The sequence below is a fragment of the Tachypleus tridentatus genome, chromosome 5, assembly GCF_004210375.1.
Source record: "Tachypleus tridentatus isolate NWPU-2018 chromosome 5, ASM421037v1, whole genome shotgun sequence".
Classification (NCBI taxonomy): domain Eukaryota; kingdom Metazoa; phylum Arthropoda; class Merostomata; order Xiphosura; family Limulidae; genus Tachypleus; species Tachypleus tridentatus.
In genome coordinates this window covers 40,361,492-40,384,247 of record NC_134829.1, presented here as the reverse complement: position 1 = coordinate 40,384,247, position 22,756 = coordinate 40,361,492, and the positions used below count along the sequence as shown (strand labels likewise).

General features: G+C 33.1%; 1 protein-coding gene and 1 pseudogene across 2 annotated transcripts in view; both read left to right on the top strand.

The window, feature by feature from the left end:
- Positions 1–2,986: 2,986 nt before the first annotated feature.
- The window catches only part of LOC143250988 (protein C19orf12 homolog), a 31,409-nt gene continuing 11,639 nt past the window's right edge, over positions 2,987–22,756 (top strand). Inside the window, exons 1-2 of the mRNA XM_076502250.1 lie at positions 2,987–3,106; positions 21,600–21,730. Coding sequence (XP_076358365.1) covers positions 3,088–3,106; positions 21,600–21,730 — 150 coding nt within the window. The 5' untranslated portion in view covers positions 2,987–3,087. The remainder of the gene's footprint in view (positions 3,107–21,599; positions 21,731–22,756) is intronic.
- LOC143250986 (paired amphipathic helix protein Sin3a pseudogene) lies at positions 3,251–21,650 on the top strand (annotated as a pseudogene). The gene is made up of 2 exons (XR_013028456.1): positions 3,251–3,406; positions 12,043–21,650. The product of XR_013028456.1 is annotated as a paired amphipathic helix protein Sin3a pseudogene (transcript).

The window sequence follows — 22,756 nt, the reverse complement described above, 5'->3', positions numbered from 1 at the left end:
CAAATATACTTGTGTTAAAAAAGAAAATTGTATGAATCAATCTTGTTGGTAGATATCATAAAACTGATACATATTGACTTTCAATTAACCTCTAAATTAAAATTAAAATTTCCGACTGTTTTAAATCGTAATATGTAACGTACCTAACATAATAAATCGGAGACTCGTTCGAGATAAATTATAATACGTAACAATATCAAGTAAGCAATGTTCATGGTTAGTAAAGTATATGCACTTATCTTAAACTAAATATCGTTTATCACATTTGTGGTTCTACTGTCACGTGTATGTTGCAGACAGTGCTTGCTGTTTGTACAATAAAGCCGCTAACTGATACGTAATGAATCTAACACAAATACTTTCAAATGAAATGTTTTTTACATTCCTTGGTGGATACGTAGCTGCATCCAAAGACCAAACAGAGAAGCATCTTGATTAATTTACTACAAAATAATAGTCATATAATTACATGGTGGAATAGACATTGTATGGCAATCTTTCGTGACTTTATCACTTGTCATAGCCTAACAACGGTTTACAGATCAATGGGTTCTCCTCATGTTGTACAAACAAAATGACTAGTCACATTGTTACCGTTGGTTGCCTTGGGTAAATATTTGCTTGTTTTTTGGCAAACTACAGTATTGCCAAATCCGCTTATAACCTGAATTCAGCTGGTTTCGTTTTCTAAAAGTTGCTCTAATTTTCTAAGAGTCGTGCATTGTGTTTCTTTCTATGTGTGTGTGGCTTGTTTTATTTGGGCTTTTTGAAATAGCTGACTTCAACACACAGTCAATGTTTGTGTGAGTGGTTTCGTTGATTAAGTTGGTCAATAAATAATTTATTCATCATTATAATTTTATAATCATCCTATTCTCACTCATGTTCAGTTAAAAACACTCACAGTTGTTAACTCTCTGGGACCCCTTCAAAGTACTCTCCTCCCCAACGCACACACTTATCCCAACGGTGTTTCCACTTGTTGAAACAGTCCTGGTACGCTTCTTTTGTAATGTCCTCCAGCTCCTTCGTCGCATTTGCCTTAATCTCGGGAATCGTCTCAAATCTTCTTCCTTTCAAGGGTCTTTTGAGTTTGGGGAACAAGAAAAAATCGCAAGGAGCAAGGTCAGGTGAGATGGGGGTTGGGGAAGAACAGTGATCGAGTGTTTGGCCAAAAACTCACGAGTTCTGAGGCACAAATTTCGCGCATCTTCAATTTTTCGGTCAAAATCTCGTAACAAGATCCAACTGATATTCCACACTCTTTAGCAAGCTCCCTGACAGTCAGACGTCGAGTTGCCCGCACCAGGGTGTTGATTTTGTCGACGTGTGGGTCGTCAGTTGACGTGGAAGGACGTCCAGGACGCTCATCATCTTCAATGGACTGTCGACCATCCTTAAAACGTTCATGCCACTTGAAACATGCCGTACGCTTCATAGCAACATCACCGTAAGCCGTGTTAAGCATAGCAAAAGTTTTAGTCGCAGATTTTCCAAGTTTAACACAAAATTTCACAGCAAGTCCTTGCTCCTTCAGGTCAATCATTCTGAAATCCGCCAAACGAAAAAATCGCACTTCACTTAAAACCGCGTAGCTAATACACAAATGAAGATATCTGCAATCGGGAAATGGCGTCGTAATCAGCTGATCTGTGCGAACCTAGCGACACCAAGCGGATTCCCCTGGAACCAACTGGAGCGCCCAATTCAAACAGTCCGCGTATTTTTTGAACAGACCTCGTATTTCTCTACAAGTGGGTTTTATCGACATCACTGATTATTATTCCTACCTAGTCAATAGCTCTAAAGCTAATTCAGCTTTATCTGGATATACCAAACTTTCATCCGCAGTATTAATTGGAGTGTTTGATAATGCTAATTTTATCATTTTTAATTTTAATTATTATGATTTTATTATTGACATTGTTTTTTTCTGTTTGTTTTTGTTAGCTCAATATATGCATTTTGACCTAGTCTAAATCTCCCTTGCGGGCCATATTTTGTAAGATATTATCAGTTTTACGACTTTGCGTTCGAAACTACTGTTAACAACAAATGTAATAAATTTATCAAATCATTAATTCTAATCTTTATAATTAAAGAATCTAAGAAGAGTATATTTAATTAGTTATGCTGATTACTAGGTTGATATTTAGTTGCGCTCTAAGTAGATAGCTTTCTGTGATAAAAAAAAATGTTTGTTAAACAATAAAACGTGCATTCTATAGTACGAAAAATGTCCCCACTTTTGCATTTACATTTATCGTTTATAAGGATACCATTAACATAATACAAAAAACACTACCATTATAGATACTCCATCATGTAAAATTAAATAAGAGTTTTTCAATAAAATTTTATATGTTCTTACATTTTCATGATCAATGTTAGCACTAAATTTTACCCTTCATTTTGTTATATTCATTTGTTGTACATTATCGCTTTTTTATTTTACTGTTTTTCTTCTTACTTACTTATGTATACCAAGTTATTCGCTTCGTATCTTTATTTGACGTAATAAGTAATGGTCTAGAAGTTATATTAATTTATGGCATGTACTATTTTGTCATTTTATTGTTTTTAGAAATTCTAACTGAAATTTTTTAAAGAGAGTAACAGACAACAATATCATATAATGAAGAACAAAGTTATAAATCTATTGAACAAACGTTGCTGTTCTTCTTCTTGAAAATCATATGAACCGTGCGAATATTGGCAATATTTTTTATTTCGTTGTTTAACTACTTTCCTGTTACCTTTTACAAAACACATAAATATATGGTTATTGTTCAAAACGACAAACTTTTTCATTACATTTACCTTAAGAATTATTTTATTTGTAATAATTGTATCTTATTTTAAACCATAAATCTTAATTATATAAAGAAAATTATTATTATTTTTTATAACAAGTTGAATTTCAACATTTAAAGCTGTTTATATTTCAAAGCGTTCCCTACCAGATGATTAATGTATTGGTGAACCGCGTAGCTCAGTAGTAAAAGAAATGGTGGTGCGAATGAATGATATATTTGAATTTTAGTACAAAACTGTAAATATCTGTTTTCCAACTGGACATTATCTTTGATGTTATCGAAACTTGAAGGTAATGTTGAAGTAATTTAATAAGAAAATTATAGATTAATTATATTTAGAACAACTGGTAGTTACCTAAAGAATACTAAATAATAATACTGTTAAAAACCAATAGTACCACTACCAATGTATCACACTCATTGGTACTAAGTTCCACTTCTGGACTAGTGAAGTACTGTTTTGGTTTACATGGTGATAGTAGCTATAATTGAAAGTTATTTTGTAAAATTAATAATACCCTGTTACTTATACCTTACAGTTACACATGAAAATAACAAAATACGCACTGGAAACGTTGAGTACTATTGTGGTAGCGTCATACATTTGTTCTTTCTTGTTTTTTAGTTAGAGCTAGGCCTATTTCCTGCGCCTTGGGTTAGGTTAGAGGCAACCTCACATTTATATTTTGAAGCTATATTGTCTTATTTCATACAGTATCTCATGATAATTACAGTTATGTTTTATAATTTATTATTTGTCTAATTGGGCACCATTTCTAATAGCATGTAATTTAACTTTAGTATGTGTCTTATTCTTAAGTTTTAGTTAAACCTGCTATCTTGCATCAGAATGAAAATTCCAGTTAAATTATAAAATATTAATTAGGTCTAAGACTAGTCTGGTATTGTGTTGATGGCTGTTGTTGTATTTAATGATATGGTAAGCTTTATAAATTTTATAATTACCTGGCAATGAACAGGTAAGGTATTAAGACTCGGAGAGTGACTTAGGGGACCAAATCCAAATAGCAACCATGCTACTTCCCTTTCCTGGAGGAACCAAGGTGTGCATGACCAATTTGATTGAGAAAGAAAAATACTGTGGGCATAAAAGACAAGGAGATAGGCTTTTTGAGAGTTACAAGGAGGTTTATACTAGAATATTGAACACAGTAGGACATTCTTTTGGGGCCACCAGTTTATGAAATACATACCAAGTTTGGTTAAAATCAGTCAAAAAATAGACACAGAACTTGTGCCCAATTTTTGTTTTTGGTAGCCAGACTACCAAAACATGTACATTAAGTGGCAAATGCTGTATTTGTTTTTATCCTATATCAAAGAAACTCTTAAATGAATGAATGATATTATGATCTTCAAACTTTTCTTACTCGTAGTACTGACAAAGATTCATTGAGAAACAAAATGATAAAAAAGGAATTTAAAATATAAAATGAAACCCTGCTTAAAAAGAGTGAGAAATAAATTATACTCTAAAATGGTGCTAATGTCTAGTATTCTGCATACAGTGGTATAAAAGGAGTATGGTTGTTCAATTTCATCAAATAAATAGGCTAAAACCTGATATAATTGGTTGATGATGACTGCAGATAAATTATCTTAGATGGTGAGTGCACATAATATTTTTTTTCAGTCTTTATTGAAGCACTCACTATCCAAACTTTGTGTTATATCTCGCACCTGGTGGATTCAGATTTCCACTCTTTGAACTTCTACTTTGTCTTAAAAAGCAAAACATAAATCTCAACAGTAAACCAGAAAAAGTTTCGAGGTACAATGAATGGAAGACAATAGACACAGGTGACATTCAAAGTTGGCCTAGGTTACTTGGTGCTAGATAAGATACAAATGTTGTTTTACAATTAAAAACAAACAAACTACACAGCATAATGTTCTACAAAACTGTAGAACTCTTTTAAATGGCATAAGAAATCATCACATTTTATATTCTAAGTTAAATTCTATAACCATGTTAAATAGCTCTGTTTTGAGTAATAACCTTCTGAAATGTTTTCATGTACTAGGCCTGCACAGTCTAAGCATTGATGTAGAAAAGAAGTAGTGATAATTAGTAGATTCAGGTGTTAACAAGCATTTAATGGACAGTTTGGGAAAGTTTGATGTTCTAAGCTTTTCATGGGTCATTGTTGATTGCTTCAGAAAAAGGCTACAAGTAAACCTGACCCCAGATTTTCTTCCAGGTATGTCATAGATTGATCTGTTCTCCTAAACAGTGTACTCATGACTGGCAGGGGGAAGGAGCTATATTTTAATTTGTGAGAGTTTCATTTGTTTATTGGAAATTATGGTTTATTAATTAATAAACATCACAAGTACAATATGAGAGGATGAGTTACAGAAATTAATGGTCAGCATGGAAAATATTACTGCATTACAACTGGAATATTCCACAGTTTCCTCCTGGCATGTATCTTCTTGGAATCATCTTTATATTTACTGTGTTTATCAACTTTCCTCAAGTCATAAATATTAAAATATTTAACCAATGTTTTTGCAACATGGTGTTCAGCACATTGTGTACATTTTCAGTAAATTTTTCTTTAAATCTGTTTCTGTTTTGTCGTGGGATTATGGTAATACTTTCTTTAATATGTGAGAGTTTGGTTATTGGATTGAATTTATTTAACACAGCTACATGTTGAAATTGGGAACAACAAAATTTGTTGAACTTCTACTTACCTTAGCAATGAAGTGAGTGAAGACTTGTTGATTTGTCATTTCACTAGGAAGTCCCAACATCCAAGGTTTTTGCATCATATAGTTTGCATATTAAAATGGTCTGTAAAGGTACAGCATTGCTTGATAATTATGAGTGCATTTCTAAAAAAGCTGCTTCAATGAGCATAAGACTTTTTTTTTTCATTTTCTTGAACATTTTCTCTGCTTGGAAGATTCTGTGCTCTGCTTTTTTTTTGTTCCTTGTTTTCACTTCCCCACCAGTGGTTATGACTGTCTTTGTGTTTCCTGGCAGTCTACTCTGAAGTTTGTACAACCTTCAAAATCACATTTTTTTAGACCTCTTGTGTTAATTTCTCAACAAACTTTCCAAAACATGAACCTTCTCTTCATCATAGCTCAACCATTTTTAATATCTTTTCTATTATTTTCTGTAATTCCTCTCTCTCTTTTGTTGGTTATATTTCTTGTCTTGATCATTTGTTCTCTTTAGTATATCCTCATCCAGCTTTGCATCTGATACTAAGACAGTAACACAAGTGCACAATTGTACATCATCATGTCCAATACACTTCACACTATGAAACAATGACCTTTTATACTTCATAAACAGTATGATCAAATTTCGTTCTTGTCTACTGCTACTCATCTGCTCTCACATTTATACACAACATTCAACCTATCACCAAGATAACTTTAAATTCTCTGGATGTGACAGTGGGTCCACACAATTTTGCTGTTAACTCAGTATACCCATTTGTTCATCATTACATTTTTTTCCCTTCAATCAGTTCAATTACATAATAATAGCAACCACCAACTCAAGGAATTGTCCATACCATGTCACAAATCAGAGATCTTGGCTAATAATGTTCAAATGATCAACATGATTAAGGACTCTATCTGGTTGTACAATAATGGTCTGGCCAAAAGAAGTGAAAGACTGTTAGCACAGTGTGATTTTCAGCTGTTTTTTCATTTCTCTGTTGTTGTATATAAATACCAGATATTTTATTTATTTCTTATATCTCTATTTTTTATCTTCCGAGCCATGCACAACCACAATTATCCTTGGAATCGTGTGCCTTTTATTGATTCGCATACCACCAAAATATAAAATGGAAACCTTGTTTTATCCATTGCCCTTTCCCCAACATGCACACACCTAATTTAGTAGTTGGTGGTATCTACATGTGTGCTTGTACTTAAATTTCATAACAATCCCTTCCTGTAGTGAGACTACAGATTTTATTTTATCCCCCTTTAGTTGAATTTGAGTTATTTTACTTCCTTTTACAGGGAACATTAATTTTCCTTTCTAATGAAATAGTTGACCATTTCAAGACCACTTTGTTCATTTTCTTGGGAACAGGCTTCAAACATCCTCATTTGCAATATTTTTTGGTCATATATGTCTGCAAAATATGCACATTCTTTCAGAGAAAATTGGAAAATGTGTGTAACCCTATAAATCCACCATATACAAAGTGTAATGTAGCTAATGTTTTGTTAGTGTCCATGTTGTTTGCTTCCACCATGCTGGTGGACATGCTGTACCTGAGAAGTGGCTGAATGTGAGGTCAGATAGTCTCGGTTCATGAACAATTGGATAATGGTAAAAAATTGACTTGATATTTGATGATATCATTGCAAATAATTCTCAATATAACTTTGTTGTTTTCATTCTTGTCTCGTGACATAAATGTGATCTTGTAAAGGAAATAGTCATTAAATTTTGACTTTCATGGGCAGATTTTTAGTGGCCACACAGACCACCCAAGAAAACCTTTGAGGGAACCTGCCACCATTTTTGGTGTATGTTGGCAACAGACAATTATTTTCAGGATGTGACAGATAACACTTCTACTGTACTTGTGAAAATAACAATAAGCATGTTAAGTACAGTTTGAAAAAGAACTGACCAACGTAAATCAAGACTCAAATATTTGAGTTTCTTAATAGGCTTAAGAGGTACAACTATAAGGTTAGTGTAGGGGAAAAAATGAGAAAGTGGCTAGGCAGCTAGAGACAGCTTTATAATTTTATTTTGAAGACATTCTTAAAATATTACATGGGAAATCAAGTAGTAATTTTGTTCTGTTAAGAATTACATGCAGATGTACAACAGTATTTTTTCAGTGCTAGACTATCTATATAATGCACAGTTAAAAACTGCCTAGCAATTTTCAAAAGGACTAAAGCACAACCAAAGTACTGTGAGCTAATATTTGCTAAGTGTTGAGTTTAAAGTAGATCTAATAGGCTTTCTAGCAGAGTTAATTGAAATTTTTTAATTTTAGTTTTGTACATTGTCATGTTTCAGGTGAAATTGTTTTGTACTAAAACATACACACACACACACACACACACACACGTATTCAACAATAAGTTTTTTTCTAAATTGCATAATATGCTTTGCCAAAATCACTTTCAGTTTGCCTTGCCATTAGTTATTTATTAAGCAGAGGTGGGTAGTTAGTTGAATTAGTTGACTAATTATTGGACTCTCTAACCAGTTACATTCAATTAATTGACTACTTTCACAAACTTATTAAAAAAAAAACTAAAACTTCTAATGTTACAAACATTACAAGTTAGATTATGATATCCATAAAAGGTATAGTACAAATAACCCATTTTGTATAATTGTTTTTAATAACAAATATGATGGTGGTAATTCAATTACTTGGATAGTTGGAATAATTTAAAACTGTAATAACTGGAATCCTTTATTTAAATTAGTTATGTTTCAGGAGTTGGGATTATTAATTTAGCTGAATAAATGTGAAATGATTAATAAGGAATAACATGGTGGCAGTATTGTGATTACATGGTAGATGAAATCATGAGAAACACTAATTTTACTTTATTATTTTTGTGGCAATAATCAGTTTAACCAATTTGATTACTAGATAGTGGGAATAATTTGAAACAATTTCAAGTCACATATTGAAACAATAAGGGGTACTTGGATTCTTTCATTCTTTATTTCCAACTCTTGTTATGTGGTATTACTTACAGATAGCAAGGTTTACATTAACCCTGCATTTGTAAAAATATTGGTATTTAATTTTTTCACTCAGTTCTGAAGAAATTCCTTATTAATTTCTAATATGCAAATAAATTATACATATAACAAATATATATTATTACTAAGCTGAGTTTGAGACTCTGACAGGAAGTTACAAGAAATTATAGTTATAAATATTTTATATACATATACCAGAATAATCTCCTGCATAGAAACACAAGAAAGAGGAATCTTATCTCCACATCATTCTCTTAGGGATTCGAGCAGTTCATTGAGCCATGTCTTGAAAACTGGTATTGTTGCAAGGGAAAGGTAGTAATGCTTTGTACTCTGACAATTTGACGGTGGTCTCTTACATTTCCAAGTAAGGAGCACTCAATTCATATCTTTATTTTCAAAGGTAGGATCTCCTCTTTAGGGCCCATAGTCATAAGATTTTTTTCTTACTTGTTATGTTCCAGGTTTAATGAATTTAGTGGCTGACCAATTACTTCATTCTTACATAATTCTCATAGAATGGATGCTTCATCCACAACTTTTTCATAGGAACTGTTTCCATTCTTCTGGTCTCCTGAATCTCACTCTCTGCTTCAGGCATAGATGCTCTTAATTAGGATTGGACAAATTTTCATCATCATGCATACTTCTGGTTCATCTGGTATCCAGAGTTCTTGCACTCATTCACTTTTCATCCTGTTGAGTTATTCTGGTATTACTATATTGGTTGGCTCAGCTTTGGCTCCCACTCTTCCAGTATCTTCAGAAGTACCAACCTCTTCTGTTTCTTCTTTGGCTAACACTTTTATGTCAACTTCAACTGAACATTTTTCATCCAGTGATTACCATTTCAGACTTTACACCTGGCTTTTATGCAATCCATTGCAAAACATCAGCAATTGACTGCTGGGTGGCATTTTTATTAGTGTGGTCTATTTGGCATTCTAATTTTGATGTTTTTCAATGGAAATGGTTTACACATCATCAGTTGTCTCTCAGGCATGATTTTAATTTTTCTCATTCCACTGAACTGCATTTTTTTCAATTTCTGAAATATTTTCAGGTTGTCTATCCTCAACATCATTTCCAGGTTCATAATTGGTATCTAATAGAGGTCCTCCATGCCATATCTTGTCCACTTTTAGAACCTGTATCACCTCTCTTTTTAAGACTTATTTTATCTTTTGTTGTGTTTGCAATTCCTGTTCACAGAATTATTTGCCATTTTATCTTTGCTCTGTTGTATCTAGATAGGTCCTTTAGTGGCTAGAGAAGGGGATAAGGCTTTCTCTTTTAGTCATCTTTCACCTATTACTCATTTATATGATTATTTTATGTTGCATGCACTGAAGAGTTTTGGTGTTGTTGTGATCATTTGTTTCTCTTTGGGACTCCATAGTGTCGTGTGATGTATTCTCTGTCACTTTGACAGGTTGGGTTCATCAATTGGTTCATATTGCTTACTCTAGGTTTTCATTTGTGGAACAGAAACATCTTCAGGTTTCATCTCATCAAGTTCACTATATGTTGATGTCCCTGGCAGCTTAGTTATATTTTTTTTGCTGGAGGAAATTGTACAGGCTGGTATGTAGACCACACCTAATACATTTATATCTCATTATATACATGATTTGGTAGTTGGCATAGTTTTCAGATACATCCCTTGTGGCTATTCTTCACTTCCAAGTTAGATTGTTAGAGATGTTTATTATTTTTTGGATATTGTATTATCCTTTTCATTTGGATTCTACTTACTGGTGGGTGTTGCCTGGTCAGGTATGTTTCCAAATCCACACTAGCTACCAGAAGACCAATAAATAGTTATCCTGACAGCAACAAACTCTTTTGGGATGGATGTTTCATAAGACTACCTCATGACTTTGTGGATTGTAAACATCATATACATTACTGCACTATTACTCATGGACTACCCTGAGTAAAACATAAGGGAATTTTGCTCTTCCTTGTGGACCCAAGAATTTAATAAATTGGGATTAGTTTGCTTTTCAAAATATGGTTCAAAACATTGTTTTTGGAGCATTGTTCCTTGGGACTCTCCAGTTTAAGTTATCCATCCAGTTGGACTGCATTTACCCTACAGAATGATCTCTCTTCCCCTGGGTTTTTTCATTGATTGAGTTGGACATGCCTCTCATAGATACTTTTGCTTATCCCTCTAAAATCAAATGCTTCCTCTCTTTTGTCCTTTGGTCTTTTATCCTGTGGTTCTAACTGTTAATACTCTGACTTGTCTTGCTTATTTTACATGCATATTCCCTCTTTGTTTCCTTGCCTTGGTTTGCAACACCTCTCTTGCTGGATCCTCCTTGGCCAACTGAATCTTGGTTTCTTCTGCTTTCTCATTTGGCAACCAGATCCTTTATTTCTTTGCCTAGTGACTCCTTCCTCTTGCTTCAACCTCGCACATAGCTGTTTCATAGACGAATATCATCCTTCCCTGTGCACTTAGAGGATTTGTCAGAATCATTGCTCATTGGACTGGATTCTTCAATTGTATAGCCTTCTTGTCTCATTTTTCTTGCTTCTTTTCCACTTTGTCAGTTTAAGTTGTTTGTTTATTGCCACTGTTTCCTATACCCTTTTTTTACTCTTGGCCTGCCTAATATACATTATCTTTTTACCTTCTCTACTTGGTTATTTGACCACAAATATTTGGTTATCAGGCAGCATTATCCACAACATTTTGTTTGCCCTTCTCAGTGCCACATAGTCTTTTCTTTCCTTGTTCTCTATTTTATTCCAGTCCTTCTTTCTTCACATGCCTCTCTGTCCAATGGAGAGTGTTGCTCACCACTGAGCCCCAAGATACAGAAACTTCAATAGATGTTTCATGTAGTCCCATATTACAAAGTCAAAGTCAACAGTTTATGCAAGTTCCTGTTATAGGTATTGCCTCTCTGAACAGTCCTTTATACCACCTTTCTGATTACATTTTTTTCCTCCTCATTTTAGTTTGTGATTGCCATCATTCATATATTTATGTATTTGGCTCTTCTTTTCCCCATACTTCCAGTGTACATTTTGTTTCTTCCCTTGTCAAAGAATGAAGTTACCTGAATTTCAAGTACCTAGTTACTGTTCATGGTAGTTGTTACCCTCCTGTCGTTAAAGTGCTTCTGTTGCATGTTGTCATCATGCACCAGCATAGTTCAGGTTTAAAAAAACATGAAGTTAGGTGGATGCTACCTCAAGACTAGTGGCATGTAATCGTAAGCAGATGCTTTAGGAAGATAGTTTTTTGAATGTAGGGGTGGACATGTATCAGTAATACATTTTCAGATTAAGAAAACGTTTAACTTTTAATCAATGTGAATGTATGGCTGTGATGATTGGAGAAGAATTTTCCTATGTTATGTTTTGATTGGTTGAGTAATTTCTTTTGTTATGCTTGATGTTTTCATGCATATTTCATGATATATATGCACATGTTTGATGTGAATATTTTTACTCCTATTTCAGATGTGAATTTGGTAAAGTGATTGCAAATTTTGACTGACCCAAGAAGATTTGTGTAAGAACTCACTGAGGTTTTAAAAAGTACCATCATGCCAACTCTTTCTTTGGATTCCATTAATTCCAGTGCTTCCAGTCCAAGCACAATGTCGCTCACCACTCAGCCCCAAGATACAGAAACTCCAATAGATGTTTTATGTAGTCCCATATTACAAAGTCAAAGTCAACAACAACAGTTTATGCAAGGTCCTGTTACAGGTATTGCATCAGTACACTCATATCCAGCACATGTCAATAATTCTCAGCAAGGTTCTAGTTGTTTAAAAGTTGAAAATGCTCTGTCATACTTAGATGAAGTAAAGATTCAGTTTAAAAATCAACCAGAAGTCTATAATGAATTTTTGGACATTATGAAGGAATTCAAATCACAAAGCATGGATACACTATCTGTGATTCATCAAGTTTCTACTCTTTTTAAAGGCTATCCACATTTAATTCTAGGCTTTAATTCATTTCTTCCTCCAGGGTACAAAATACGTTTGCAAAATTTTGAACCAGTTAATTTTACAGCACATTCTCAGAAGGTGCAACAGCCAATGAAGCCAGATACAACTGAAACGGCAACTGTAACAGCTCCTTTACCCAAAGAACATAGCACCATCATGTCAAGTACAAGTGATCAAAATGTTGCACACGGCAACGTGATCTTATCAACTGCAACTTCGGCTTCTATTCACCCCGTATCTGAAAGCACGCAGAGTCAACAGCTCGTACAAGAATCTCAAAGTAATAAACAACCAGAACCAGTTTCTAATAGGACTGTTAAAGATCCTGTGGGATTTAAGCATGCAATTAACTACGTTAATAAGGTCAAATCTCGATTTCAAAATCAACCAGATGTTTACAGAGAGTTTTTAGAAGTCCTGCATGCTTACCAAAAACAACAAAAGGGGGTAAAAGAAGATAAACAAGGAGGATGTAACCCCCTTCTTGAAATTGATGTTTATGCACATATTGCAAGACTGTTTCAAGATCAAGAGGATTTACTTGAAGAATTTAGTAACTTTTTACCTGAAGTTGTTGCAAGTGAAAACAAAGAAGCAAGTACCAGTGTAGACAACAAAGAAATGTCTAGTAGTGACGTTACCACAGGAGACATACCTACATCCTCAGCAGAGTGTCTAACTACTGATGTTCAGGACAACTCAACAGTTCTAAAAAATGTAGTAACGAGCACTAAACATCCTGCCCCTTCTATGTGGCATTGTTTTCCTAAAAGAAGAAGATTAACCAGTTTTAAAGATGTTTCTTTAGCTGAAGCGGGAAAATTTGGAACACTGAATGAATTTGCATTTTTTGATCAAGTACGAAAAGCACTAAGAAGCCAAGATGTGTATGAAAACTTTTTGAAGTGTTTAATGCTATATAATGAAGAGATAGTTTCTTCTTCAGAACTTGTGTACCTTGTAACTCCTTTTCTGGGGAAATTTTCAGAACTTCTTAAATGGTTAAAAAACTTTTTAGGCTATGAAGAAGGTAGTAAAAAATATGAGACTTTTTCAGCTAAATATTCCAAGAACAGAAAGGAAAAGCTAAGTGAGAATGATATAATGGAAATTGACTATTCTTCTTGTAAAAAAAGTGGTGCTAGTTATAGAGCTTTACCACAGAATTATCCTCATCCAAAATCGAGTGGTCGCACCCCTCTTTGTAAGGAAGTATTAAATGATACTTGGGTCTCTTTTCCATGTTGGTCTGAAGATTCCACTTTTGTATCTTCAAGGAAAACTCAGTTTGAGGAATACATGTATAGGTGCGAAGACGAGAGATTTGAGTTGGACGTTGTTTTGGAAATTAACTTGTCAACAATTCGTGTTCTTGAAGGTGTACAGAAAAAAATCTCAAGAATGACACCCGAAGAAAAAGACCAGTTTCATTTAGATGACACTTTAGGTGGAACATCTGCTACAGTACATCAATGTGCAATCAGAAGAATATATGGAGAAAAGGCAACTGACATCATTGAAGGTTTGAAGAAAAATCCTGTTGTAGCTTTACCACTTGTAATAAGGAGGCTGAAAGCAAAGGACGAAGAGTGGCGTGAAGCACAGAAAGTTTTCAATCAAACTTGGAGGGAGCAAATTGAAAAGTACTATCTGAAATCACTAGACCATCAAGGAGTTACATTTAAACAAAATGACATTAAAGCTCTGAGAACCAAAAGTTTATTAAATGAAATTGAAACAGTGTTTGAGGAATGTCATGAAAAGATTGAAGAAGGGGCTAGAGATGCACCAGTTGGACCACATTTGACTGTAAAATATTCTGATCAGTCTGTACTAGATGATGCAGCAATGCTAATTTTTCATTATTTGAAGAGACTACCGGGACTTCATAAAGATGACAAACGGAAAGTCAAAGATTTTGTGAGAAATTTTATTCCAAAATTTTTTCTTCTACCTTGCCCAAAAGTTGAAGATGAGAGTGAAGATGATGATGATGACTCAACTGCTGAAGGTAAAAGTAATGTAACTGCAAGTGAAGAGCAGTTACATGCCGATGATAAAGGTATCGTTGATTTATCTAATGAAGAAGGGAAAAATGTATTGGCTGAAGGAAGTGATATAAACTCAAAGAAACAGTCAAAGGAAGGACCAAGTATAAATATTCAGTTTCCTACAAATTGCAGTGAGAGTGACAAAGTGGAGAATGATGATCAGAAACTCAAATCAGATGACAAAAAAGAGCAAAAAACTTACCAGCAAGAAATATCACTGATGAGAGATGAATCGTATGCATTGTTATTTGGCAACAGCAACTGGTACTTGTTCTTTAGGTTACACAATATCTTGTGTGAAAGACTGACAAAAATCTACTGGAAAGCTCTACAGTTAGCTGCAGAAGTAGCCAAGGAAAAGAAAGATAAAAAAGAAACAAGTTCTCTTCAAGTACGCCTGAAAACTAAATCAAACACTGAAGTGGAAGACTTTTACCCTTCATTTTTGAAACTGGTAAAAAATGTCATTGATGGAGACATAGAAGGAAGTCAGTATGAAGATACACTGAGGGAAATGTTTGGAGTTGAGGCCTACATTGCCTATACATTAGACAGAGTGGTTCAAAACACGGTTCGACAGCTGCAACATCTCGTTTGTGATGAATCTTGTATCAAGTGTGCAAAAATTTACCAAGAGGAAGTAAAAAATGGTGGCGGTGGAGGTTTGTGTGCAACAATGTTATGCCCATCTACAACAGAAACAGCCTACCAGAAAAAAGTAGAACAGACATTAAATGATGAAAGCTGCTTCCGAATAGTTTTCTACAGGGCCAATGGTATATTAACTTTTGAGTTAATTGACACAGAAATTGAGGATTCCGATGAAGGCAGTGAATCTCATAAGTTGGCTGATTATATTGACAGATACCTCAGTGAAGATGACGTTCCTGTAAGTAAAGTTTTTCTTTTGTGAAACCTGAAATTATGCAAACATTTGGAAAACTACAGAGAAGGTAATTTTAGCAAGTTAAAAAGTAAAAAAGAGGAAAAAACTGCAAACCTATCTAATTCAAATAATCAAGATGCTGAAATCCCAATGTCACATGAAAGGAAATCGGGAACAAAACATTCCAGAAAAATGGAAAATTTTACGTTATGAGGAGAGCTGGAAGGTCACTAAAGATATGGTCATAATTGACGACACCGAGTGTAAGTTTGACCCTGAAACTTACAAAATGTCTTTTGTCTGTAACACTGGGAGTTACCTATATAAACCGATGTGTCTTACTAAAGCTCAAATGTCTCATCAAAGACTTTCTAAAAAATGGACTAAGTTATTTCATTGTTGGCATGAACGTTGGTTGGACTCTTTTGTTTCTCGTGATATGAAATCTGTGTGCAGAAAGTGGCTTTTGGGAGAGGTATTGCATACATATCAGTACTTCAACACTCATTCTGAAGAAGTGCGGATACATGATTTGAATAGACCCCCGTACCGACCGTATAGTATGTATCGTGTACACTGGAAAGATGAAGAACTCTAAAAAAAGAAAAAAGTCAATGACTTAGTAAGAAAGATCTTTATCTTGATGTGTGGTTACCATATCATTTATTTCAAAATGGTTTTTTATGAAACCAAAGGTTCCATATGCCTATAACCAAACAAAGAAAGCATTCTGGTAGACCTTGATTGCTATGCTTTATTTTTGTGTTCTGTAAATACATCACGCTCAGTGTGAAATAGTCCTGAGATTTTCAACAGAAGTTTGATAAAAGCATGTTCGAGGCTTTTATGACTATGTATACCAGTATTTTAATTATCCACAACTTTGTTATATAAAGAAGGAATCATCTTGCACCTTGCAGATAATCAGAAAACCTAAATATCTGGTTTATAGTCAGCTCTAGAGTTACAGTGACAGGCCGTAAGAAATCCAAAAGTAAACTTTTCTGGCTCTCCTTCGGTCATAAGTTTGTTTCTTCTTTACTGCAAGTTTCTTTTTATTCCATGTTGTTTTGTTAAACATTGTACATTATAATGTTATTTTTCTTCTTTTCATGTTCATAACGAATGAAACTAAAAATCAGGGAATTGTAAGTTGTCTTTTAATAAGTGAAACCACACAAGCAAATTTTACCTCAGGATTTTTATTATTTTGTTATCTTGTATACACACAGTAGGAAAAAAAACCCATCAAGAAAGGCTTACGTGTGATCAATTATCAGGCTTCCAAGTGAAACTTAAAATATATGAAAAAATGTTTTTCACTTGTATTTTGTATTTCCTTTATTTTATTTGAATTAGACTAAAAATGAAAAAAAAAAACATAAAAATCTATAATTTTTAAGGTAAACATTATTTAACCTAAAACATTTCAAACAAAATACTTGATTTCATTATTGTAACTGTTTAAAACATCCATAGAAATATAGTGGTCTTGTAAGCATTTTTTGTTATGTTTATGTTTGGGTGGGAGATTAAGATTTCATTATCAGTATTTTCAAAACTTACTTGATAAAACTATCATCACCCACAAAGTATGGATGTCTTCTTAGAAATTTTAGTGATGTGTTTAAAAATTAAAACTTATTAGTCAAATATTATGTTATTTTGGTTTTTAAAATTAAAATTTATTCTCTATTTTTAGAAAAAAAAGAACCTTTAAAAGACCTTCATATTTGCACTCAACAGTCTAAATCATGGTGCAATCCTTACTTTCTCCTCAGTTTAATGAAACTCAGGAGCAACATTTCTAAACAAAAGCAGTTTTCTGTAAAGTTATTACAGAAGTTGTTATGAACTTTGTAGGAGAACAAATGATAATCTTGAAAACATAATATTCTGACTTATCTTTTGCAAAATTATATTGAACTAAAATCTTAATACTGTTTGTATGTTTGCCAAATCATTGTTGGACTTGCATTCCAGTGCCAGCCATGATTGTGTCAGCTTTAAACCACTTGCTTATTTTATATTTGTAACAAAGGTTTTAAAAGCAACACACCAGAGAATCTGCAAAATGTTACTTACTGACTGTAGATAATATGCTTTAATAAATATTAGCAAGAGATAGTGTTAAGTTTACATGCATTTCAGTTCCAAATGCATCTAAGATAATAAGGACTTCTGTTTTCATTTATAGGAGACATCTAAATATAAAATATAGTTTTGAATGGAATGAGATTTGACTTTGGCTGTGATTTTCCAATTTGTGATGTGTATTTAAAACAAAAACAAAAACATGATAATCACAAATATAAGCAGAAATTTATTGGAAGATTAAAACAAAATTTGATGTATGTCTGTGTGTGTGGGCTTTTGTTTGTAGAATTGTAATGTTTTAACTGTTTCAAATTTCATAAGAATGCTTACCTTTGGATGTCCTTGAGGCTTACCAACAGCAGAAAGTGTTGTTGTCATCTTTGGTATCATTATGTTTCAAGATGCTATTCTTACTGTGTACCCTTTATTTTAAAAGTTAATTACAAATATGTACTAAAATCATAATAAAGCTCATGAACTTCTCATTATTGGTTAAAATGTGATTAAGCAATTTCACTCCTGTATTTCAAAAAGATTTGATGAGTTTAAAATGTATGAAATTGACATAAAGCAGGTAGAGGTCTCATGTCATCATGTATAAATGCTTTACTAACACCTGTATGACATGACTTCTTTCCTGTTATTTCTGATCCATCATGCAAATTATATTTTACTCAAACTCTCAATGAATAATTACACTGTGAAAAGTACTGTTATATTTGGTAGGAAAAGATGAAACATGAAAAATATCAGTTTTCCTCTTTATAAGTAATGTTACGAGCTGCAAAGTTTCTCTTCAATTTTCAGTTCATACCAGTTTCACTAAATGCAAAAATACAGTATTAATGCAGTTTAGTTATGAGACTCTAATATTTATTGAATCCAGTGTTGAACAAGGTTAACCTTCTAATCTAATTCTTTGCTTGTTAACACTTTCAACTGATGACAGTTTATTGTGAAAAAATAATACCAGTTTGTTTTAAGGCGTAAAACGTTTTTTAATTATCCATAATGAAACAAGTGTTAATTTTTTTTTATCCTGGATACTAAAACTGGCATATGTACATTTAACATATTCTTGAGTTATAAATTTGTTTTATGTTTGTTTTTTTTCAAACTGTTTGTATTACTTTGAACTTTCCAACACCAAAAACTTTCATGTGCTATGTGACTTAAGTTAAATTATATTGAAAGTTGGATACCTAAGGTCTTAAACTTTTTGTGGTGGGGTTTAAAATTTGCATGTTTTTGAAATCTTTCTGAAACAAACATGTGCATTTTCTGAATAATCAGATACATGTTTACAAAACAAAAGTAAAGCAAGAAAGGAAAAAAATAAACACAATAGTACAGTATAAGCTATCTTAGAAGGTATGTTTAATGACAGTCACCACAGTGTGACATGTATATTCATTATGGTTACTTTTAAAATGGTTTGATATTCTATAGTTTTGATTCTTGGACATTGGATACTTAGAATTGATGAGTTAACAGTTTTTTTCCTCTCTGAAACTACAGCCAATCTGGAACAAAAAACAAATTTCAAAAGAGGGAATATGAAACAAAGTCATAAGAATATTTTAAGTTGTGTTTAATATTAGTTTTGACTTGTGTTACTCAAGTACTGGGTTATTTGTAAACCTACTCCTTGTGAAATACTGCATTTTGAGACTTGCATTACAGAACTCATGCAAAAAATAGTGTACTGTAGTTGTCACAAAAAGTCTGAGAAATATGTTTTTCCCAACAAAAACAAATATTATGAAAAGAATAACTCAGACTTTCTTTACATGCATAGTTACTTGTTTGGGATATAATAAACTTGTTAGTAGTGTGATTTGTTGCTCAGTACAACAAAGTTATCTGAAGGGCTATGAAGTCACTGGGTGTTGAATTACAAATGATGTTTTTTTGTTAGGCTTTGGGTATTGGTTTAAAATGTTTTTTATGTAGTTCAGTTTGTTTTAAGAAACTGTGCATGAAATAATTAAAATTTCAGTTCTTGAAACGAAGGGCCTATGCACTAATTAATGATAGATTATGTTCTAATTGTGTATTCGGTGGATAGTGTATTACCTGTAATGTTTATGTTCAGCTGCATCTGTGTGCATTACACCCCAAAGAGGGTGAATGAAAGCATCTACAAGTATTGTAGGCACTAACAATGTTTTGAGATAAGAAATGAAAGTTTATATATATGTATATACTATGGGCCAAGAAAATAAATATTGGGTTTCACACAGCAACAATGTTGGCAACTATAGTTCATCAAAATTGACTGTTTGATGACTTTATTACATGTTCATTTTTCAGCAGATTTTAATAACAAAACATTTTCTATATCAGAGTTATTCCATAATCATGACTTAATTTAATTGTAGAGTATCCATAAGCATGCCTGTAACTAGTTATGAAGTCAGAGATCCGGACCTCAATTAAAATTAAAAATTAAATGACATTCAATTTTACACCTGTATGGGAAAAAAATATACAATACGTGCTTGTCATTGTTTAAATCTCTGGTAACTTGTCAGTTTGTCTACAGCCACATGTATATGGAATTATATTTATTTTGGATGTCTCAAGTATAAGTTTGTTTTTTAAATTGTCTCAGATAGAATTTATGTTAAATAAGGCTCTTATGATTACTGGCCATCTCTTAAATATGGTTTATATTATAAAACATAAATGCTATATTTTTGTATATAGACAAATGACTAGCTTTTCTTTTATAATTCTTTTTAATATTGAACTATGGAGTAAACACACCTTTATGTGCTTTTGTTTTGTACTAATACATTTCGTTTTTAGTTTAGTTTGTAGCAGATGTATAATGAAACTGAGTAAAATGTATATTTATAATCGTAGCATTTTTTTTTTGAAGAAGTGTAATATGACACGTGTCAGTGATTGGAGGGTTAACACATGAAATATGGGAATATTTCCAGATTATGTAGAATCAGGCAAAACTTCAAATTGTTTATGTATTATATATTGTATACAATAAAACAACTGACCTCTCCAGTATATTGAATCCTCTTTGCATATTACTTGCAGATGGTTACTTACATAATTCAACAGTAATTTTCCTAAAACTAGTTGATGGATAAATACAAGAGGTACAGTCAACTCAATGGGATGTCATTGTAGGGCGTTTACAGCCGTCTTTGGTCATTCCATATATTATTTTATTAGGGAAAATTTCGATGCAATGGGTGCATTTAGCACAATACAAAGTTCATATTCGCTTTGTTTTGGTTTGTTTGAATTTCGTGCAGAGCTACACGAGGGCTAACTGCGCTCTTGTATCCATTAGACTTGCTTTTTCTGGATGCCACCATTCTTTCGCATTTTCCTTAGTACCAGAAGATGCCGTTACCGAAGTGATTGGTTTTTGACAGTTTTCATTACTATGAGAAGTGTCAAAGGGTAGATAATTCAAATCTGTTTGACATAGTGCAATAAAATCATAAATGTTTATAATACTGACATGAAAAATTGTGCATTTGTACAGTTTATCCTCCTGTGTTTGAAATATTTCTTTCAATCAATTCTTAAAAGAAAATACCCTTTGTCTTTTTTTCGTAAAATTCCTTCAAGCAAAATTATCCTTAAGTTTAATTTTTATCAATGTTAATATCGATACGAAATTTCGGGAATTACTAAAAACAAAGGAATAATTTACCTCTTAAGCAAGTTGATATATGTATATTTATATTCCTTATGTTTCGCATCTTTAATTTAGGTCAGATAGTTTAATTAGATAAATCTTGTACTTCCCAGTTGCTTTCGAAAATGTTCAAAAACATAAGTTACAAGTCTATTACCAGTGACCATAAATTGTTTTTTGTTTCTGTTTGTTCTTTACAACTAGTTTAATGGATTTTGTTGATTACAAGTGACTGGCATAATGTCAGACTTTGGTGGACATTTTGTGTGGATGATATTAATATTTTGTTTCTATGTATTTTGAATTTTGGAACGAAGTTTCCTCTTTTGACTGATTTTTTGGATTATTTGTAGAAATAATGCGAAATCCAGTTCTCGTAACAATAAAAAATGGTTATTCCCGAATGTTGGCTCATGCTACCATTATTTGTATTTGTAGACCTATGTCAATAAACAACGTTTTCAACAGAAATTTCAAGACAATGGTAAGTATGCCTAACACACACAAAAAAAAATTACAAATTTTCATTGTTTATATATACAATCAGTCTCGTTTTTAACGTTAAACTGTGAACACTAGTTAAACATATATTAGCTTTTCATTCGTACCTCACTACTCCTCACTAATTACTTATTTATATTTATGAGTAATGTACACATTTGTAGATCCTACTTCACTGATGCAACAGCGGTCAGTTTACGGAATTACAGTGTAAAATCCAGGATTCGATTTCCGCGGTTGACACAGCAGATAACCCAGTGTGTCTTTGCTCTATTATAAACGTTCGATCCTTGACGGGCCGGCATGGCCAAGCGTAATCCGAGGGTCGCTGGTTCGAATCCCGGTCGCACCAAACATGCTCGCTCTCCCAGCCGTGGGGCGTTATAATGTGACGGTCAATCCCACTATTCATTTGTAAAATAGTAGCCCAAGAGTTGGCGGTGGGTGGTGTTGACTAGCTGCCTTCCCTCTGGTCTTACCCTGCTAAATTAGGGACGGCTAGCACAGATAGCCCTCGAGTAGCTTTGCACAAGTTAAACAAAAAAAAAAAATCAATTCTTGACGTCATCGATATGACGAACTCTCACTCTTGAACAACCAAATTTGAACATTGAAAATATGTAGCTTACGACACTGCCCCCTTCTTTCTTGGATTTTGAAGTCCTTTGAACAATCCTAATAAAATAAATACGTTATTTATAATAAATAAATAAAATAAACAATACGAATAAAACTGTCCACTCGCTGAGTCTTTTTAGTGGTTTCTCTCCTGCAGCTTATGGAATGGCCTTTTGTACCTCGACAGAATTTCTGGGTTCTTCCACATATTAACTTCATGCTGACAAATTCTTCTTTCTAGAGTTATTTACTTGGTATTTCTATTACCACTATAAAACGCTGTGCAAAACTGTTAGGACAAAGTCAAAAATTAGATTTAAAACTACTTTCAAAGAAGAATGGGAGGCAAGTTCCAAATGGAACATCAAACTGTTATTAATATTCATATTTA